Raw genomic sequence first — 22873 nt, forward strand, 5'->3', positions numbered from 1 at the left:
GAACAAGACTCAACATTGAGCCTTATTCTCCACTAAACCCAACCAAGGTTTTATTTTCATTGGGCCTAACTCCTTAAGTCAATCACGTGACACAAGCTGTCGTCAGAGTTAGGTCGAAGATCGGGTCTTAAAGTGGGGTTTATGGAGTTATGGCTCGAGCCGAAGTTTTTAAATCGCAGGCTCTGGTTTTATACTCTCATGTTTCTTAGCATTCATGATTCCCTGTCATCAAATCAAAAGACTATATTCAAAGCGGAAGATTTCATTTAACCTTAGAATCGGTATATCTGACTTTAAAGTCGTCTTTACAGTCTTATCCTTTGTGTTGGACCCTGTGTTGAACGAGAATCAGTGTCGTCTTTGCTATTTATTTTAATAAGAAATGTGATTTTGTGATTCTTAAGTGTTATGACTACTACAGGGTTAGCCACAAAGAATGAAACATGTCACATTAATATCAGTAGGAGGGAGTCATTCATTAGACGCACTGTACCGTTTTTCCTAATATTGTCTGTATTTGTACTGTACAGCTTGCTCTGGCTAGTTCCGGCCCGGTACATGAAATTAACTGGAATGTGTACAGTGCTGTAAAGACGACCTAAAACTTGTTGAAAATAGTGCAAGCTCAGAGTTAAATTAAGTTGTATACCTCTTTAATCTTTTAATGGCGTATTTAATGATTTGTAAAAGAAAGAAACAAGCTTACAGTTGCAGGGAATCATGAATAGAAGAAAACAAACAGAGATTCCATACAGTCGTCTCTTTAGTCAGCACTTGATTCCCAACCTTGCTTTATTAGAATAAACTTTTATTAGGAAAGCATTAAATTTCATAAAAGAATAGTTTATTTTGATTTTATCTTAGCATGTTTTGAATAAATAGCATGCTGTTGCTATTTGATTGATTGATTGTTGAAAAGTTGTTTTTTGCATTTTTAAAGTTTGTAGTTGCTGTCTTCTAAATGTATGCAGTACATGTAGTAACTTCAGTATTAGGAGGACCTAAAATATAAGAATAGAAATTTCTAGCAACAAACTCCACATTGCTATTTAAAAATCACGACCTACAGAGTGACAGTTGAAAGCTATAAATATTAATGGGAAAGAGGGTTTAAATTTTGACTATTTGAGCCGCTAGTTTGAAAGATCAGGTTGCAAAGGATTATAAAATTAGAGTATGATGAAAGTTATTAGTTCTTTCAAAAATTGTTGTGGGGTTGGGTTTGGTTAACAGAATATGGTGAATTTAGTTTGTAACTTGAATATTTTAAAATAAAAGATCTGCGACATTGTAACATTAAAACATTTAGAAATCAAAGTATACTACTAAAGAAATAATAAAATAAGTAATAAATCAAATATTTTTACCACTAGCATGCAAAACTACACATACATGCTTAAGTAAAGTGAATTAGTCTGTGTACAGTGTACAGTGTATAGTAGGGTGTACAGTGTACAGTGTATAGTAGGGTGTACAGTGTACAGTGTATAGTAGGGTGTACAGTGTACAGTGTACAGTAGGGTGTACAGTGTACAGTGTACAGTAGGGTGTGTCCTAGAAATGAAAAGTTTCTTAATCAAATTCTACACATTATATTATTATGTGTATGCTAGTATGATCAAATAGAGTTCATATAAAAAAACATTTCAAAATAAAATAATATTTACCTATTCAAATTTGCACATTAAAAAGTCGTAATTTTCAGAGTAAACTACACATTTTTTTAGGCACGAAGCTTTGTAACTTTACTAAAAGCAAAATTCGACTTTTTAAAAATGGATTATTTTAAAAAGTTCTAGAATTGTCGATTTTTACTTTATGTAGTTCTAAATAGATGGGATTTTAAATCTAGAATCGAATACACAAGGTCCTGGAGTCGTTTATTGCTTTCCAGTACAGTTTTAAAGCTTCGCGTCTAAGAAAATTAAGTAGTTTTCTCATAAAAATACGACTTTTTAAAGTGCAAATTTTTAACAGGTAAATATTATTCGATTTTGAAATGTTTTTTTTGAAATGACTTTATGCACCCCAACACATAATGATAAAATAAGTAGAATTTGATTAAGAAACTCTATATTTCTTTGGCACACCCTACTGTACAACTGGTGTGCTTCATGCTCATTAGATTAATGAAAATCATTACTTGCAAGTCCCACTGTATACTGTAACTTAATAATAAGTACTAACCTATAAACTTAAGAGTATCCATACAGATTCCTCCTGCAAGATTATGATCTCCGGATATCTTAAAATTCAAATTTATCTCCTTGTGTCGCTTAGTCGGATTCAGGTTGATCTCCGGTCTGTCCAGGTCCAGGTTAATCTCCGACTTTGATCTGACCGGGTCCAGGTTAATCTCCGACTTTGATCTGACCGGGTCCAGGTTAATCTCCGACTTTGATCTGACGGGGTCCAGGTTAATCTCCGGTCTCAATGATTCCAGGCTAATCTCCGGTCTGACCGAGTCAAGGTTAATCTTTGGTCTGACCGAGTCAAGTTTAATCTCTGTCTTCTGGTTGACCGTTTCAAAGTGGAACTTCGGTCTGACCTGAGCGGAGGGTTGAGATTTCTCTCTTGTGCTTGGCAGAGTTTTTAATTGAAGGTGAATACTTTTGGTTGGTATATTTGAGGATATAACTAGTTTATCTGAAGAAGAAGAAATATGCTTTTTATGTATTCTCCCCAAGTGCAGTTTCAGCTTGTCAGTTCTAAAATATTCAAATATTAAACACTAGCTTGGGAACCCAGCATTGCCCTGATTATTCATAGATACTCCCGCTGTTTACCTGTGCTTGGTCTTAAATAACGATTATAGCTATTTTTTCATTTAAAAGTCAACCGACTCAACTTACATTCTCAAACCCAAGCTAAGAACAGTTCCGTGGCTCTCCCGAGTTCCCCAATTAAAATTTAGGAGAATCGGTCCTAAATAATATTAATAATTGTACACATGAACAATTATAACTGGAAATCCACTAAATAATATTAATAATTGTACACATGAACAATTATAACTGGAAATCCACTAAATAATATTAATAATTGTACACATGAACAATTATAACTGGAAATCCACTAAATAATATTAATAATTGTACACATGAACAATTATAACTGGAAATCCACTAAATAATATTAATAATTGTACACATGAACAATTATAACTGGAAATCCACTAAATAATATTAATAATTGTACACATGAACAATTATAACTGGAAATCCACTAAATAATATTAATAGGATGACGTCAATAGAATTGTTGTTAAAAATATTTTCGTCTTTACTTTTAATACCATTGTAGAAATATTAACAGTTTAATACCGTTGTAGAAATGTTAACAGTTTAATACCGTATTAGAAATGTTAACAGTTTAATACCCTTGTAGAAATGTTAACAGTTTAATACCCTTGTAGAAATGTTAACCAACCACCCACTAGTTTCAGTAGAAGTAAATATTTCCATTGACTGACAGCGCCGATTGAAGGATTCATAACTCTGATTGGATAATGAGATAGATAGTTAAAGATAGATGTTACCGCCAATTCATTTCTTTTGGTTCAGAATAGACAAAAAACACATAACTGAACCCTAATATCATCAGAGGCTAATGGACTCGGCATACCAACTAGTTTGACAAAAGTGTTCTCTGTTTATCTGTATATTTGTGTGAATGTCCTATCAAAACTTATGAACCCTTGTACCGATTTGCTTCAAATTTTGATTGTGGAACTCAAAAGAAGTTCTTCTCCGGGCTTAAAAATTCAGTATTGAGTGGTTTTTATATAGAGAAAACTATATGCGAAGCTGCAGTTTTCATGTTAGTTTTTTATCAATGTAAAAAAACAACACATTTATATATATGTTGCCCATCATAGCCGGCCAAATGGCTGAACAGAATATGCTGATTTTTTTTGTGGAAACTCATGCGTTTTAGGCTTAAAAAATCGGATTTTTTCTATTCAAATTTTTTGTTATATATTATTTAGATATTTAAAAAAAATTAAATTTTTCCCCCTTTCAGCTAGTATTATTTTTTAGGTCAAAAGGTTCCCCTGAATTCAAAAATATAGTTTTCATCGAAATTAACGTTTTAACTTACATGCAGAATGAATAACGTCAAAATATTGGTTAAAATATCGTTGTACTTTAAACCAAAAGTACTAAATCTAATTGTTTACATATGAGTCTATTCTCCCACATGTTTTTTGTTTAAAACCTGAGGAATAGTTTCCCAAAATCACTTCTGAGAGATGTAAATCAATCTCTCTGAACCTTAAAAGTACTTTCATTCATTTAAACAGGGTGAGAAAAAAACGTGATGAGCGTTGTTTTTACACAAGACACATTTACAGGTAAAATGTTTAGCCAGCATCTGCAAACTATAGACACAATGAGAAGGTAAAAATGTACGCAACATTGCACTGGCACGACTTTGCGATCTCGTGCTTTTTCTAGTTTTGATTTTACGCAAAAGTAGGAAAAAAGCTAATTTTTTTTTCGGTTACATATTAGAAATTCAAACATTTTGGTCTCTTTCAAAGCTCTTTATGATAAGAAAAATTCAAAAACATTTATGAACATCTTACGGGTGATTTACTCTAGTTTGACGTGACTCCATTTTAAAATTACAATATTTAAAACCAAAGGATTTTTTTTTCTAAAATAATGTTCAGAAAACTGCATTGTTACCTACAAAGGATGACATTGTAAAGACGACCCGAAACTCTCAAAATCTTATCAAAAACAGTAAAATGAGGCTCGAGGATCCTACAACAAAATTACCCCTGAACGGGTCACTTGATTATCCTTCTTTGGAATGGCAACCCTTCTTTTATAAGAAAGTAAAAATGTGCGGTTTTAAAGCAGGAAAGCTATTGCTCCCTAGCAGCAAATAAAAACTAACTTAAAGTTCTAGGAGTGTGGTGACGTAGAAAATGCAAGTGGACAGAATGTGCAGAGCTGAGGCTTCAATTACAATTCAATGAAAGGGTGATCGTGCACTGTCTTAAAATGGCGCAAAGAGAGCGACTCGTAGACATTCTTTCAAAAGCAGCTCCATAAATGGCCGGGCAAAGGGAAGCAAGAAATGGAGAAACTGAAGACATGCAGACGGAGACAGGAGAAAAAAGATGAACACGTGAAATTATCAAAAACTTGTAAAAGAGAAGCTTGATTTTTAGTTTATGCATTCAATAAAGTATTCTGATGGTTTACTAAATGATTAAGCCCAGACATAATCCAGTTTTGGCCTGCAAGGAGCCCCGAATAAAAAAAAACGGACTAAACAAATTCCGTACAATCGTCTCTGAAGTCTCATCCTTTTTGGATAACCATGTATTTTATCACTTTTTTTTTACTTCATTCCAATTTTCTACTCACCCCATCAGGCATGTGCTTACAAATTAACATTTTTTTCTTCAGAATTTATGTAACATCGGAACTTGTTTTTATTTTGAGAGGTTTAAGTAAAAGGTCAGACTTGCCAATGCCAATAAAAGGTATTTTAAAAATTGAGAAATGCAACTTTTAAAATAAATATGTCAAACTCAGCAAACCTTAAATATGTGAAACTGCATCCCTTGTCAGAATATGGACAGGTTAGAGTGCCCGACTTGTCATGCATCTTCATGTGTCTTCGCAGATTCTTCAGATGTGCAAACTTTGTATCACAAATATCACATAGAATGGTTGCATTGCTGTGCGTTTTCATATGTTCTGTCAAGTTCTGCCGTCTGAAACAAGATAGAAGAAGGTTCTCAACTGGACCTGGACGTTTTGTGGTTATTGTTAATCATACTTGACACATGTTAAAGTAAGTTGACGACTGAATGTAACAAATAAATTCAAGATCAAAGACGACCTTTAAATCGTTTATCTTTCTATATCGAAACCCGCTTGAATTCCTCTATTTTGTCTATTCGAACTAAATTAGGAATCTTTAATTTTTCTGCACTGCAAACTATTATTCTGCAAGTAAGGTGCACGTGCAAGAATGAAGATAAACTATAAGAAACGCAATATATTACATAAATCTATTAATTAATTGTTAAATGAGAGATCAAATTTTAAAGATTAATGATTGAATTTAGTTAAGCTTTGCAAAATTTTTTCTGTAGGATCTTTACGACTGCAAATTTGTTAAAAACGTTACGAGGATTTCTTGCATCATAATAATACCATCTATATGAGAACTTAATAGCAAAGATTCTAGTTGTGCTTATACAAATATCTAAGAATAACCCTATAACCCCACCTGAATGTCTTAAATGAACACTTGTCCAAAGTACACCGGAAGTATTCTCCTGAATGCCCCTGTCTGTGTGTTTTCATCGTGTTAAAATGTTGGGTTGAGAAACCGCACTCTTCACACAAGAACTTTTTTTCCGTCTGTCAATGTCAATCCCATTCAATCAAAATTATAAAAACGAATAGTTTTTGCAGTGAACAGGGCACCAATCTATACACTACAAGTACAAATTATATTTCTTCATTCAAATATGTCGATATATGGGTTTATCGCACCAATGGCCTAATATCTAAAAATGGTTAGATCCAGGACCATAAAATAGTTTTTTCGGCCATAGATTTACAGCAAAATTTCCATTTATATTAAAATTTCAACAGATTTGTTCAATTTCAACGTTTTTGAAGAAAAAATGTTGCATTATTGGACTAATCTTCTCTGATCATATTATACTGAATGAATTTGAAAGTAAGCAAAAATGTTTGAGACTTAAAAATTATCTAAATATTTTTATCATCTTTTGGTTTATGCAATATTTTGATAGAACTTTTCCTTATGAATGAATTCATGATTCCTTAGACAATGTTTGAACCTAGGTTAGATTAGAAGTCATTTTACTGCTTGAAACAGGGGTACCCAGAAAGAAGAAGACCTAAATGACGACCTAAGGTCTTCTGCCTTAGATAAATTCCGTACAATCGTGTTTGAAGTTACATCCTTTGCGGGTAACATTCTATGTTAAAAAACAGTGCACGGTCAATCCTGTGACTTTATATAGAATATTACGAGTAGTTTGAATATTTTTACATCTGGAGCACTTCATCAATATGTTCAATGATATACTTGGTCAACTTTAGACTTTCATGTGTAGCAAAAATTCATCTTTCATTTTTAAAATATCAATTCAAATGAACGAATTTTCAAAAAATGTTTTAAAATGACTAATTAAATCCCTGAATTTTTTTCCACAATAATTGCACTCAAACTTCTTGTTCTCGTTTTCAAGTTGAGGAGTAATTTCTTCATTTGAATCCCTCAGACATTTATTTTTCTTTATTTTCTTTGTATTTTCTGGTTTCTCAGCTTTCCAAGGTTTCGAACATGGTCTTTTAGGTTTATATGAATCAGTCTTTTCTTTCAGTTCTTGAAAATCAGTCTTACATGGTATATGTTTAGCTTCATTTAGACTAGTTTCTAATTTTAGAATTTCTTCAGTAATTTCAGATTCAGACTTGAGGTTTTTTGTTTCTAATTTTTCTTGATGTAATTCTAGCATTTTTGAAGTTTCATTAATTCTTGAGAGATTCAGGATTTTTTTCAGTCTTAAAGTTTCAGTCTCAAACCTGAGAGGTTTACTTGTTAGGTTTTCTAAAATAAAGATTGTTAATATGTTTTGTTGATTTAATCTATATATAAATTTGGCTTGTCCGTCTGTTTGTCTGTCTGTTTGTATCCAATAAACGTCAAAACGGCTGAACCGATCGGGCCCAAATTTTTTGTGGGACATCACGTGACCACAGGGAAGGTTTATGAATGATAAAAATTTTTTAAAAATGTTGAAAGGTTTTTAATTTTGTAAAAAGATTAAAATTCTTGAAAATCCGCGAATTTGTTTTTTAAAATCCGCAAAATTTTTTTCTTCTTTGTTTTAAAATGTAAACAAAAAGAACATGTTCACAATTTAAATAGAAGATGGGCGCGAAGCGCCCTAAAAGCCTAGAAAGAAGGGCGCGAAGCGCCTTGAATTTCTAGTGAAGAATAATGGTCTTTCTAACTCTTTTTTTAAAAAAGCTGCTAAACGTTTTTTTAATAAATGTAATAATTTTTTCTCGGAAAATATGCCCACGAACATCCTTTCTTTTTGCACAGTTAGATTGCACAACTTGAAAGATTTGACTCTCAGAATCACAGAAGGATTATTCGAGGAACATATAATTATTATGGACAAACATCTATATATAGATTTGGATTGTCTGTCTGTTTGGGTGTCTGTTTTTTTCGTATCCAATAAACGTCAATACGGCTCAACCGATCAGGCCCAAATTTTTTGTGGGATCTCGCGTGACCCAAGGGAAGGTTTATGAATGATAAAAATTAAAAAAATTGTGTTTAAAAGTTTTTTATTTTTGTAAAAATTTTAAAATCTTAAAAATCCGCAATTTTTTTTTATAAAATCCGCGAAATTTGTTTTTCTTTGTTTTATAATGTTACAATGAGAACATAACATGTTCACAATTGAAATAGAAGATGGGTGCGAATTGCCCTAACAGCCTAGTATGTTAGAAATGGCCCTAAGATAGGGTACAATACAACGATATTGAGTCAGCTTTTATAAGTTTTCTTGTAAAACCATGAATATCAAGTCTAGAATAATATCATTTATTTTCTAAAACTTAATTTGATCCGAATATTTTATTACATGAACTTGTAGGATAATTAAAAAAACTTTTCTGAGATACGTCAGTTGAAGAGGGAATATAAATAAATATTGTAATAAACAATATATTGCTTAGGAGTGGCATTTAACAATATTTTTTCGTTTTTTTAATATTTTTATATTTTATCCGGTTAATTTCAACAACCCAGAGCCCAAAACTTAAGACAGGATATCGTTATTAAAACCAGTTTTAAAACCCGGGTTTCACGAATGGGGGTTAGGCAGTTTTGTGGATATCAATAGTTTTGTTCTGAAATATTTTTTTATTTCGTTTCTTCATATTCTCCATTTTTTTCCAAATGTCTTGAATCAAAATCTACAAAATGTTAGGACCCTAACAACGACACTTTTTTAAATTTCGGGCTCAGGCCAACATCCAACCAGGTAGAAAAAGCTGTACAGTACATGTACAGATTATACTAGGCAAAACGGGACGGTATACCAAATGAACCTGCAAGGCTGCAGTCCCTTCTTAGGAATTTCACAAATTCCACAAAGATCCCAATTTTAAACTGTTTGATTGAATATACAAATGATTTATATACATATATCATATGAAGTCCTTAATATAACATGAAACACAGCAAATTATTTTACCTTATATAAGTTTGTTTTCAAATTACTGTATCTAGCAACATCAAAACAACATTAAATTTACTTTAAATTTCTTAAAAGTCGTCGTCCTCTTATGCTACAGTTTTATGAGAACCGATTGATTGATAATCGTTTATTTCTTTATACCTAATTACTGGTATCTCAAATACTAAACACCACCTCAAATACATACATTTTTTTACATAAAAGAAGACCAATTTTCCCCCAGATGTTTTTTACCTGTCAGTTGATTTAATTTCTGCTTTAGTGCAGAACAATCTACAAAATCTGCCAGCTGGTTCAGTTCCTGTTTGTTGGTCTGGTCCACGTGTAAGTTCCCTGTGTACAGGTAGAGGATGAAATTGTCTATCAAGGAGCTATCTAAACTTTTACATGCAGACAGGTCAATAGTTTCACAGCTTGGGAGCTTCTGAATAAATGACAAAGATAATGATTATAAGTGTTAAACAGAAACTACAGCTTGAAATCCATAAAACTGAGGATAGGGAGACGACTGTTAAATTTTAAACAGTTCAATAAACATTAAATACAGCAATTGCACATTGTACACAGATCCAGTCGATTTTATAATTGGATGTTCCAACTAATTGTAAAACTATTGGCTTTATTTTATATAAAGCAACATCAAATACACATTGAGATTGCTTAAATGCCGTTTTCTTTTATTTTGGAGCTCGCACTGAATATAACAGAAAAGTAAAAAGTTATTTTTTTTTGTTAAAACTTAAAAATAGAATGTGATATGAAAAAAAAACAAATTTCATCACACTCCTGTCAAAACAACTTAAATAATTTCATCCCTGGTTGGACGCACAGGCGCAACTAGGGGGGGACCGGGCGCGCACCCTCCCCTAGCACCTGAGAGGAACAGCCAAATCTGCATGCAACAACTTAAAATTTCCTTTTTTCGACTTCAAACCCTTAAAAAAGCACTTTTGTTTTTGAAAAATTTTCGAAAAAGGGGGGGAAACCCCCCCCCCCAAACCCTAACAAAATAATATATATTCCCCCCTAGCAAAAGTCCTAGTTGCGCCTCTGGTTGGACGGGTCCTACTTAGATATAGAATTTGGAAATTTTTCTTATTTTGAAGAAATTATAAACCATGACAACTAAATTTTATTTATTTGAACCTGACATGAAGATGGTCCCCCACAGAAGATATAAAACACAGCTGCATGAACAGGGTAGACAGTTCTCCCATGCTGGAGAAGAACATCACAATGTTGTTGAGCCTTCTGCTGGTCCAGGAGACCAGTGATCAGTTGGAGAACATGATCAGGTTCGGAATACAGGGACATTTCCTTAAACCATTTTTCTAAAGAAAAACAATTTTTTTTTTTTCGTTATTTCACATTTCTTTTCTTTCTATATTCTTTCTATCCTCTGCCTATCCTTCCTACTCAAATATCTATGTTCTTGTCCTTTATATCATTCCTATCCTTCCTATCCTTACTATCCCCCTATCATTTCCATCCTTTCTATCATTTTCTATCCTTCCTATCCTTCCTATCCTATCCCTATCCTTACTATTCCCCTATCATTTCCATCCTTCCTATCCTTTTCTATCCTTCCTATCCTATACCTATCCTTACTATTCCTCTATCATTTCCATCCTTTCGATCCTTTTCTATCCTTCCTATCGTTTTCTACCATGGCAATAATTGTTGCTATAATAAAAGTAACTCGTTGACAGCTCTTTCTTTATATTCGACTAACTGCGTCAGCTTCTTATGAACATTAATTTAAAATAATGCTTTAATTCTGATCATTGATATAATCATGATTTCATGAGCTATAGAGTTACCCACAAAGGATGAGACTGTATAAGAGTCGTAATTGAGTAAGCTGTACGTAACCGAAACATTTTAAATACAGGGTGTCCCACGAAACATGACAGTTCGTGAATAGTTTTGAATTTCTTCTTCCATACAGGGTGTCCCAAAAAACATGGGAATTCAGTGACGAATAGTATATCGTCTTTGCTATGAATTAGCATTGTAATACCTAATTTCAAAAGCATAATATTATTATCTATGCTAGAGTTTATTTTATGAAAAGGGTAGAAGACTGTAAAGATGTGTCTTTAATGTCTCTGCAAGATGAACAGTGAAGACGGACAAGTTTTCTCTGTTTGTATACTGCAATTTTCTTGTTTTACTAAGTACAACCGTATGCAGTCAAAACATAAACAAACAAAATGTAAACATAGCAGACGAAACTCTTACAGATTAAAGCTTTCTCAGTTGGTATCACTATACTAAATCAAAGAATTTTTTAAAAAGACGATATCAAATTCGTCACTGAATTCCCATGTTTTTTGGGACACCCTGTATATTATATTGGATATTAAAGACTTTTTGCAGGTTATTTCGTTAAAAAAAACAGCTTTTCCTCATATACTTTTTTTTAATTACTTTGAAATCAATTTTACTCTAATATGATTGTCATACAATATTTTTTATCATTCTCTTTAGTACATATCAAACAACTTACCTAACTATGGAAGAAGACATTTTAAACTACAGGGTGTCCCACGAAACATGACAATAGCAAGACGACTTGAAAGTCGTCTTTGGTATTTGAATTTATTTGTGACATTTATTCTTCTATCTACTTTAACATGTATGATTCTTGAAACAATTATCACATAATTCTCCTAGCCCTGGCATTTCCAAAAAGTGGTTTGCGTTTTTTGTGATTTCAATATTACTGGAGATATAAAGAGTTTGGTTCAGATTTCAATTTTGTTAAATAAAAGCAAAATTGTCGAAATCTGAACGAAATTCTTCATATCTCGGGCAATATTGAAAGCACAAAAAAGGCAGACCACATTTTGGAAATGACAGGACAAGGGAAATTTTGTGATTATTATCTCTAGAAATTTACTTCTAAAATTAGGTTTACAAATAAACGCAGCAAATTATATCACAAATATAGACGACATTCAAGTCGTCCTTCATACTGTCATGTTTCGTGGGACACCCTGTATTCACCAACTGTCATAATTCATAGAAAAAAATTCCAAGGTTTTGTAGGGTCTTATGCCTTGAATATAATAGGGAATTTGGTTTATTAAAGAAAAAACAAGTTTACAGTTGCAAAAAATCATAAACATAAGAAAACAAACCAATAAATTCCGTACAGTCGTCTCATGAAGTCTCATCCTTTTTAGTCAACATAATTGTACATCCAATTCCCATCCTTCCTGTTCTTCCATATGTATAATATTGTTTTCACCTTACAATTTTAGAACAAAGACTGCGGTCTGCACATCTGTGTTTTGCACACAAGCTTTCTACAGAGTTCGCGGCATTCAGAGCAATTGCGAAAATTTTGCATTGAGAGCAAACTTCGAAAAATTGGTTTATCGCAGAACAATATTTTGCCTTTAACATGAAATGACATTAATGATATGTTTTTAAGTTTAATCAACTAATTTTATTGAGTTTGTAAAGTAAATATGAGAAATTATTGATTAATATGAATATTATTTTATTTTCGAATTTACTTGTAAACAGACGACATTTATTATCTTTGTTTCAAGATTTGCCCCCAGTTCGCACTGCTGAATTTCCAACCGGTTTTTAAAATTGTTTCAGCCAATGAATGCCCGAGATATAGACCTGCCGAGAAATCTACCAATAGAAGACCAGGAACAGTTAGTATTCATTATTTAGGAAAATCCGTCAGATGTGTCGAAATCCACAACGGTAGAAATGAAGATCAAACTGACTTTATCGTTGTTTCTCCTTCTCAGCATTGCAGAGGGTAAACTACAGAAGATAACAGAGGATAATTGGAGAGATGTGCTTCAAGGAGAATGGATGGTGGAATTGTAAGTAATTTTTAAGTATATTAGCGTATTTTAAAATTTCAGTAGAATTTAACCCCTGATAATTTCAATACTTTGCTTTCCTACAACCCTCCAATTATACCTACAGCCTGGGTCCTTCCTAGAGAACGAATTTTGGACCCCCCCCCATTATTTTAAGCTCTAAATTTGTTCTGAAATTAATCTTTATCAGAGCTTTGTTTTAAAATTTCTCTTATTTCATATTTTGAATGATCCTATTTTATTTGATATTTTTAGTTTCGCCCCTTGGTGCCCTGCCTGCCGAGCCCTGCAGCCGAGCTGGGATGAGTTCAGTGGATGGGCAGACGATCTGGGAATTGGAATTGCTCAGGTTAGGCTTTATCTCATTTAAATTTTAAAATATTTGTTTGGGTCCAATTTAGAAGTAACGAAAAATGTATGAATGTTCAGACCATTCAATGCTTGAAAATAGTATAAAGGTATTTAAAACTTTAACTGCGACGAAAGACTTTGTGTGGAAAAATAAATAAGTGACTAAAAACTGAAATCAAATTGTCAAACTCCCTTTTTGCTTACTTCTGTTCTTAATCTTAATGAACCATTTAAGGATAAGAAAGTTTTTGATAATCTCTCGGTAACAGTTGTGATGTTTGTATTTGAGAGCAAAACGTTTTAAGCAGGTTTTGATTGCTATTTTTCCCCTTGGATCCGGATCCGTGGATACTGGATATGCAGATCCAGATCCAGGAAGCTAAAATGTTGCGGATCCGGATCCGGGTAGATCCAGGAAGCTAAAATGTTGCGGATCCGGATCTTAAGCGCTGGAGAAAATCATTGTTTCTTTTAGCTTTGACTATTTGTTAAAGCAAAACTAATTTTTTTAAATTATATAACCAGTTATACGCCGTCAAAAAAATTAATTATTATAGGTTGATGTAACAGAAAGTCCTGGACTGTCCGGGAGGTTTATGGTGACAGCTTTACCAACTATATTCCAGTAAGAAGAAAAAATGTTTATCGTTTTATATTTTTTCATTGATTGAAATGATCATATCCTTGCTAGTTGTTATTGATCATTACATTTCTTGAATTATTTTTTTAAAAATTGATTTGATTATTTAATTGTTTGTTTGGCAGCTTTTTAACATTGAATCTGGACTTGTGAGGAAATTCAATTCAATATTCTTCGTTTTATCAATTTTACTCTAATATGATTGTCATACAATATTTTTTATCATTCTCTTTAGTACATATCAAACAACTTACCTAACTATGGAAGAAGACATTTAAAATTGATTTGATTATTTAATTGTTTGTTTGGCAGCTTTTTAACATTGAATCTGGACTTGTGAGGAAATTCAATTCAATATTCTTCGTTTTATTTGGGGGATTGGGGGGGGGGGGTGATAACTGAAATTTCAGGGATAAGGATTTCCCCCAAAATCTATTTTCCCCTAAAACACCTGATTTATTAGTTGATTGAGTTAGATAATTGGATCGAATGATAAATGCTTGCAAATATTTATTGATTTTCGCGGATATTTATTTTTCTGTATTTAGCGTCAAGGACGGCGTGTTCCGTCAGTACCGTGGTGCCAGGGACAAGGACTCCTTCATCACCTATGTCGAAGAGAAGAAGTGGACGAGTGTAGAGGCAGTCTCTGATTGGAAGTCCCCAGACTCCCTCCAGATGTCTTTGGTCTCACACTTCTTCAAACTATCCATGCTGCTCAGGTCTTTTTTTAAAATATTTTTAACTTCTTTACAGGGTTTGGATTTTTTTGTACGCAAAATTGGCATAGAGAAATCCGTGGTTAATTCAAATTTCACAATGTTATTATTTTCTCAATTGTTACAAGGGATTAGTTGGCAATCATGGATCAGTAATGTTAGTCAAAAGGCGGTTTAATACATTAGGTCAACATTCTACAAGTTTACACCAGTTTTCCCAAAAGTTGGAAAAGAAAACATGATATTCGAGTACTATAAAACTATAAAACTATAAAACATTTTTATTCAGAAATGTTCACACAACACTCACAGAAGATTATCAAATGCCCTCATGGGCTTCATATGTGGCCTTCGCAGTAGCAACTATTTTGCTAGGTAAATATTCTAAACAAATTTTCTTCATCCTTTTTCATACTTTCTACCCATAAACTTCTGGGGGGGGGGGAATTTTATATTCAAAGGGGGACAAGGGGGAATAATTATTTAAGGAAAATTATATTATACTGTATTTGATGCGGATCCGGATTAAGATCCTGGATCCACACTGAAAACCAGTGCTTAGGATCCGGATCCGTTGGAAATCCGGTAAAATATCAACCTAAAACTACAAAAAAAAAACTTTTTTACTCCTAAAATCCAATCGAAACTTTTGAAAAAAGAGAGATTATAAAAATTTCCTCATTTCTGAATGGTTCATCAAGTTTTAGGATAAAAATAAGCGAAAAAATATAAAACAAAAAATTTGAAAATTATTTTCTGTTAAAAAAATTCAGTAAATCTTTAAGAATTGACCTGGATCCGGATCTCCGGATCCATTTTTTCCTGTGCGGATCCAGGATCCGCATCAAAATTAAATGGATCCTAAGCACTGTTGAAAACACAGTTATCCTCTTTTCTTAAATTTAAGATTTGGCTTAAAAACAGCAATTCGTTCTTAATGTTCTTAAGCTTTTAATATGGTTTAGATCTTTTAACTTAAAATTTTGTGGGATTTAAAAAAATGTTCTTAAAAATCTTTAATTTTTCACGGTATCACAAAGATATTCTTAAAAATCTTTATTTTGGAAAATGTTCTTAATTTTTTTCTTAATTTTTGGCAATATTTGTTAGAAAAATCTTTAACTTAAGAACAGCGTTCTTTTTTTGGGAAAAAATTGACCCGGATCCATTTCATGAATATTTCTTTAAGAATTACTGACTTTTTTTTTAACAATTGTCAATATCTTTTTCATATTTTTTTCGCTTATTTTTATGCTAAAACTTGATGAACCATTCAGAGATCAGAACATTTTTAAAATCTATCTTTTTACAACAGTTCAGATTTGGGTTTTGATAGTAAAAGAATATTTGTTTTCCGTTTTTTGTTGTAATTTTGCCCCTTGGATCCAGATCCGTGGATCCGCATATTTTTGTGATCCGGATCCGGATCCAGGAAGCCAAAATCTTTCGGATCCAATGGTTCAGGATTCGGATCCTAAGCACTGGTTTAAAACTAATATTTCAGGTGGAATTCTTGGGCTGATGCTTGTCTGCTGTATAGACTGTATCTATCCCCCCAGGTACTGCAATTCAAACTATTTTTCTGCAATTCTCATTTTCACGGATTGTAGGTTGTTTAAAAGGATTATTTTCTGTGTTTACTAAACTATAATTGCACAGTATTCTAATTTATTAAAATCGGTAACGCAGAGTTAAATATGGGAATTTACTTAAACTTGTTGCGCTTTTTGTTGTAAATTTTTTGATTTTTCTTCTGCGTGTATCCAACAATAGGGTAAAATGAAGTTTTAGTAAAAATTGCACCAGTCAATACTGACATCATTGCAGTCAATAAAATGTCCGTTAAGCGGCCAATTTATTTTCTGATTAAAAAGTTAGAAAAAGAAAAGCATCCAATTAACCCGAGTATATTTAGACATCGATTTTATTTTCTCTATTTTCATATTTTATATTTGTCGAATTTAAGATTTTTTAAAAACTTTCTTTAAACAAGAGGGTTTTGATGAATAATTTTGAGTATAAAAGGGACTGTAAGCGTAGTTTCCTATGACCCTCCATGGAAAGATGGCAATGCACGATTTACAACAATACCCTCAATACCTTCGACTGACAGTGTTGTGGGATTTATTCTCCTTAAAACGAGTCTAATCGTTGAACACTTTGTTTGCAACCTGTTAAGTTTTAAGTTAAGTTTTAAAATATTAATATCCACTTTCTAGAAAATAGATATTTTTGGAAATTATTCATCAATGTCAAGTTACACAAGTAGCGCATGAGCAGTGTTGAGGTCAATGTGAACACAGCGTATACCGCGTTTTATAAGGAAATTAAGTGGATTTCAAGATATTTAAACAAAGACCTAGATCTTTACTTGATGTACAGTGAACGACAAAAAGGGTACCGTTGTAAATCGAACATTGCCCTCTTTGCATAGAGGGTCACTTATAAATTACGCTTACAGCCCTTTTAAGGCAAAACCTTTTCATAAAAGTGTACAGTGTACAGTGTACAGTGAACAGTGTACAGTGTACAGTGTACAGTGTACAGTGTACAGTGTACAGTGTACAGTGTACAGTGTACAGTGTACAGTGTACAGTTTACAGTGTACAGTTTACAGTGTACAGTTTACAGTTTACAGTGTACAGTGTACAGTGTACAGAAATGTTAAGTTATTTTTATTTCTAGAAGGGAGCCTGTGCCACAAACCAGTAGAAGAGAAGATAAGAAGGATTCAGATGTTGAGGTCAAATATTTATTGTCAATATTGAATTAATTTTTATCCTTAAAAGGGTCCTGAGCTGAAAACTTTAGAATGATGGATATCGAGAGTAATGCTTGATCCTCCCTTTTTCTTAATATCGAGACTAACCTAATCTTGTACTAGTATCCTGAAAAGTGTATAAAATTCAACCAATCAGAGTGGTGTATATGAAGCCGATAAATTTGAAATTTTGCGCGCCATTTAAAATTAATATACAGAATCGGGAGGGACTCTCTAGATTTCAAAAAACTGGTTTTTGATTTTTCCATACTATATCCAAGAAAGAACGATTTAAGAAGAAAATCAAAAGTGTGTCCATTGGATACTTAGATTAAGTAATTGGGATTTAGGATATTTCATTCTAAAGTTTTCGGCTCTGGTGACCCAAAGAAATCGAGGTTAGGCTTAAAAAGCCATTACAATCCTTAACAAAAACACTCATAAATATGCACAAGTATCTAGTTTTTAATTTTCGAGGAGTTGTTAAATAAAGTATCTTTTGTCTTGTTTGGTTCCAAAAAATACCCCCTGGATATTGTTAATCTCTACAAAGATTTAAATAATAACAAAATGCACTAAAACCAGCAATAGAAGTTGAAAAATTGCTTTTCTAACCTTTTTTTTAACAACTAATTTACACAACTACCATGCTTGATCTCTCAACTAAAGTAATGATCTCTGCAGAATATGTACATTATTAAAAGGAATTTGATTAATCTATAGATCTGCATAAGAAGAGGATTAATGCTTGATCTCTCAACTGAAATAATGATCTCTGCAGAATATGTACATTATTAAAAGGAATTATATTAATCTATAGATCTGCATAAGAAGAGGATTAATGCTTGATCTCTCAACTGAAATAATGATCTCTGCAGAATATGTACATTATTAAGAGGAGTTAGATTATTCTATAGATCTGCATAAGAAGGGGACTAATGCTTGATCTCTTAACTAAAATAATGATCTCTGCAGAATATGTACATCATTAAAAGGAATTAGATTAATCTATAGATCTGCATAAGAAGGGGACTAATGCTTGATCTCTCAACTAAAATAATGATCTCTGCAGAATATGTACATTATTAAGAGGAATTAGATTAATCTATAGATCTGCATAAGAAGATGATTAATGCTTCATCCCGAGATTTTCAGCGCAAAAATTCTGACTTCCTGTGCGATTAGAAAATATCCCCCTCTTGATATTTTACTGAAACTCTTGAATTTAGGAAGACGATATTCCTGATGAATCTGATGAGGATCTGAGTCAAGATGACCGGAGTCAGGATGAAGGGAGCCAAGACGAGGACGGAACCCAGGACGAGGACGGATCCCAGGCCGAGGACGGATCCCCGGGGGAGGAGGAGGATAAAGGGGAGGGGAATTTTCGTGAACCTGAAGTCAAGTCTAGGAGAAGAAAACCAAGGAAGGCTGACTAGGTAATTTCAATTCAACTCTTTAAACAATTAAGATGAGAAAAAATATACATAACTCATAATTTTTCTTAAATCTCAACAGAAATACTATTTAAATTTTAAATGCCCTTACCAGAGGAACAGGGGTGTAAACCATTTTAACATATATTGGTCGGATGCAAAGTTAGTGAAATTGCATCCCTAAAAGTTCATGAGAAAAGAAAAAAAAACTAATATACCTTAAAGGGACTGTAAGCGTAATTTCAAGTGACCCACCATGCAAAGATGGCTTTGCCGATTTACAACGGAACCTTTGTAAGCTTCGTCTGATCAAGTATGAATTAGATATCAATGTTTTGTTCCTTTAAACTGTTAATTTTCAATTGTATTTTCTCTGTGAAAGTGACTTGCGAATATCTTGTTTAGAAGAAGCAATGAAGAAACTCCATAAATAAACACTTTAAGTCAGATAAACGACGGTATCTTACTACCACATTTTTTATTAGATTAAGGTTTTAAGGGTACCGTTATAAATTGGGCACACCATGCAAGAATTTTGCAAACCCTAATAGGCACTGGTATGAGCATGACGACATTTAATCAATAATGCTAGAACTTTTATATCAAGATGCTAAAATTTCCGACCTACTGTTGTTTGAGCTATTGAATATTTCGACATTTGTTAATGCTTCTAACATGTTTGTTTCCAAATGTAGTAATTAGAATAAAGATTACATCACAAGGGCTAGAAACAGTATTAAGGAGATGATTTGGATTACAATTTATTTGCATAAAATCATGACATAACAAATTTAAATGCAATTAGTAAAACATTATAAACTTAACGGCAAAACTCAATCAAAACATGTCAATATAAACAAAAGTGAAAATATCAATAGTTCCGATGACGTTAGTTCAAGTGACTAACCACCAAAATAAATGTCGTCTTTTATAAAAATAGTGCTGATTTCCGGGGTTTGCACTACTCTTGCAGGATGGGCAATGCCATCTTTGCATGGAGGGTTACTTGAAATTTCATGATAAATAAAATTTCAATCACTTTTTTAAGATTTCATTTTTAGATTTGAAAACATTCTGGATCAGCTTTCAGAGTCAAGACGACATTTGAACTCTATCAAAGATTTCCGGAGTTCAGATTCTAATCCTTGCTCTAGTTAAATATATATAATATATAGTTCAGAAACATTTTGGATTCGTCAGATAAACAAATATGTTTTGGGCTCAGTTAGTTAGATTCTAACACAATTCAGATATATGTCCTCAGCTCTCCGCAATTTAGTGCTATCAGAGGAAACTACCCTTCAAGGAAAAATTAAGTGAAAGTCAACTTAATTATAAATAATATTAAATGACCCTTTTTAAATTGAGCATGACTGATTCACAACTGTTCCCTTCAAACTTATATCTTGAACAAAAATGTTGTTTTTCTATTTGTAAAATTGATGATTTTCAATTTGGGGTTGTAAATTATGCAGCAGAGATTAAGAAAGAAATTGTCAGAACTAAAAACTTCTCTATGCAATATCTTCTAAACTTTGTTGCTGAGTGAAGTGTTTGAAGGGTACATTCAGGGGTCAATAAACAAATTACGTTTATATTCCCTGCAACATTTTAGCATCATGAACCTTATCATGTAATCTGCGTAGGGCATAAATGAAAATCAAAATTTCGTTTCAAAATTATTTGTTTTCTCGCCTTTTTAAACCTGTCCTCCCAAGAAAGTCGTAAACTTAACCTTAAAATAAATTCTGAAGGATCTTTTTGCTGATTGCTCATTGCTTTTAATTAAATCGCTACACATTTGATTTATTTTGCTACTTGGTATGTTTAACCAATTAACCAGTGAAACAATGATTGTGAACAATTTCTCTCATGATTAATTGTAATTAATAATGATTTTCACAGTGATTTATTATGTCTTAATAAAGTATAATTTAAAAAGTTTTATTATAAATTAACATGTAAGACATTAAATTGTTTTTGTGTTATCTGTGTTCTTTGCATCTTATTAAAATAATGGTGTATCTTTCGACCTACGCAAATCCGCTATACACCACTTCTGACCTACGCCAAATCCGCAATACTACACATCCGACTTACTAGCACGTTGTTTTACATCTGCTAGATGGACTTGCAGCCGCAGCGCCCGGGCCCTAGCCTGTCCTAGCCGTGGCGCTCTGCCCAGAAATAGACATAACCTAACCTAACCCTCAAATAATTTAAAAATAAACAGCTGCTGTAGGTCCGATATTGTAGTAGGTCAGAAGTTCAGTAGGGGGATGTTGCGTACAGACGATGTAACGAGGGAGGGAACCCCCGGACGTCATGAGCCTCTGCTATGCAGATATGAGCCTCCCAGATTTGCTAGGCAGACTTAGCTTCCGCCATCCAGTTAGAGTCTCCGTTATACAGTAAACTAGTAAAGATTTTTTTTCTCGACAAAGTGGCATAAAAAGTTTATCAAAGACCAGAAGTATTAATCAATAAGATAGTGACTAATTATAACTAGGAAAGTGGTTTATAAAACTGCAACGTTTTTTAACGTGAAGAGGAAAACATTGAGAGAAAACATTATGAAAGTGATTTGATCTTTTAATCTTAGATTTAAGCGATACCTTTTTATGAAATTTTTATTAGATAAAGATAATAAAAAATTTGACATTGACAAATAATCTGAATCTAAAAAAAGGTCAAAGATTACAACAAAATAAACTTAGGTTCAATTCAGAAATGAAGTTCCAAAAAGCCTCCTTACTGAGTAAAAAATGTTTTATTGTAAAACAGAAATCTTCTAAACCACTTTATAAGTCAATATACGATACAAATCATAACAATCAATAAACAACATTAATCTTAATTAAAATTGTTGTGCCAAAATGTTGAAAAAAATCTGTATTGCATATTAAAACCAAGAATTAAAAGGAAGCTGTGCTGTATACCGGAGGCTCGGTCCGCCTAGCAAATATGGGAGGCTCGTGTCTGCATGGCGAAGGCTATAATGGCGTCCGGGGGTTCCCTCCCTCATGTAACTCGTGTAACACCTATTAAAGTAGTATATCATATGCTAGACAATTTAGTTTTATAAAATAATTAGATAAGAACATAAATCTTCATATCTGTGCACTATAGTTTCAGTAGAAGTAAATATTTCCATTCACTGATAGCGCCGTTGAAGGATTCATAACTCTAATTGGTTAATTAGATAGATAGAAAAATAGATGTTACCGCCATAATATTTCTATTGGTTAAGAATAGACAACACACATATGACTGAACCTTGATTGGATCTGGCGCTAATGGACTCGGCATACTGAAGTGAGCTCCAATTGTATTGCAAGCACAAATTGCCTGGAAAAGGGGTAATATTGATTTTTGTTTCACAGTCCTACTTGTCGAGTAAGGTTCACTAGTAAATACTAAAATATCATTCAAACATCAAAGACGATATTTTAGTCGTATCCCATCATGCAGTTTGTGTAAAGGGTTGTTCATCGTTTTTAAAAACGATCCTATCGTTTTTTGAAAAAAAGATGGGCCAAAACAAACGAACCATTCGTTTTGAACTTTTGAAAAAACGCGACAATTTTTTAGTTCTTAAATTTAAAAAACTATCTTTTTAAAAACGACTGTTTCGTCTTTCGTTTAATCTAGTGTCGTTAACACCGATAGTTTTTGAAAAAGTTGAAAACGTGAGAATCCCTGTATCATGAAACCAACAAACTTGCACATGATAATTCCTTGACATCTCATCCTGTCTATTTTAAGGTTTCATTTACCCCCACCCTTAGTATTGCACTGTGTGTGTATGTATCGGGAATATCTAGAGGGTGAG

At 32.8% G+C, this 22873-nt stretch overlaps 2 protein-coding genes across 7 annotated transcripts; one reads left to right on the plus strand and one right to left on the minus strand.

Moving 5' to 3' along the window:
* Window positions 1-32: 32 nt before the first annotated feature.
* On the minus strand, window positions 33-12607 carry LOC111717595 (zinc finger protein 461). 6 transcript variants are annotated; one of them, XM_023493113.1, is made up of 10 exons: window positions 12537-12607; window positions 10430-10614; window positions 9518-9707; window positions 7200-7614; window positions 6799-6838; window positions 6256-6389; window positions 5558-5734; window positions 2423-2708; window positions 2188-2389; window positions 33-1001 (listed from the first exon to the last, which is right to left on the minus strand). In XM_023493113.1, exons 2-10 carry the CDS (start codon window positions 10595-10597, stop codon window positions 958-960), a joined length of 1656 nt encoding a protein of 551 aa, XP_023348881.1. In that variant the 5' UTR covers window positions 10598-10614; window positions 12537-12607; the 3' UTR covers window positions 33-957. The 6 variants fall into 6 exon arrangements, with proteins under 6 accessions (XP_023348881.1, XP_023348875.1, XP_023348870.1 ...); XM_023493107.1 differs by having other exon boundaries at window positions 2188-2369; window positions 2403-2708; XM_023493102.1 differs by having other exon boundaries at window positions 2188-2308; window positions 2342-2708.
* Window positions 12608-12939: 332 nt separating this feature from the next.
* LOC111717756 (thioredoxin-related transmembrane protein 1) lies at window positions 12940-20985 on the plus strand. The gene is made up of 9 exons (XM_023493226.1): window positions 12940-13134; window positions 13390-13483; window positions 14043-14110; window positions 14674-14847; window positions 15134-15219; window positions 16349-16403; window positions 17530-17587; window positions 18835-19044; window positions 20103-20985. Exons 1-8 carry the CDS (start codon window positions 13016-13018, stop codon window positions 19042-19044), a joined length of 864 nt encoding a protein of 287 aa, XP_023348994.1. The 5' UTR covers window positions 12940-13015; the 3' UTR covers window positions 20103-20985.
* The last annotated feature ends 1888 nt before the right edge of the window (window positions 20986-22873 follow it).

The sequence above is a fragment of the Eurytemora carolleeae genome, unplaced genomic scaffold, assembly GCF_000591075.1.
Source record: "Eurytemora carolleeae unplaced genomic scaffold, Eaff_2.0 scaffold187, whole genome shotgun sequence".
Taxonomy (NCBI): domain Eukaryota; kingdom Metazoa; phylum Arthropoda; class Copepoda; order Calanoida; family Temoridae; genus Eurytemora; species Eurytemora carolleeae.

Coding starts and splice junctions, on each gene's coding strand:
- LOC111717595 (XM_023493097.1), bottom strand. CDS start 10,597: ATGTCCCTGTATTCCGAACCTGATCATGTTCTCCAACTGATCACTGGT. Junction 6,839..7,199: donor TATTGTGGAAAAAAATTCAG/GGATTTAATTAG, acceptor AATCTAACCTAG/GTTCAAACATTGTCTAAGGA. Junction 2,709..5,557: donor TGCAGTTTCACATATTTAAG/GTTTGCTGAGTT, acceptor TGAATATTTTAG/AACTGACAAGCTGAAACTGC.
- LOC111717756 (XM_023493226.1), top strand. CDS start 13,016: ATGAAGATCAAACTGACTTTATCGTTGTTTCTCCTTCTCAGCATTGCA. Junction 15,220..16,348: donor AGTAGCAACTATTTTGCTAG/GTAAATATTCTA, acceptor CTAATATTTCAG/GTGGAATTCTTGGGCTGATG. Junction 16,404..17,529: donor GACTGTATCTATCCCCCCAG/GTACTGCAATTC, acceptor TTTTATTTCTAG/AAGGGAGCCTGTGCCACAAA.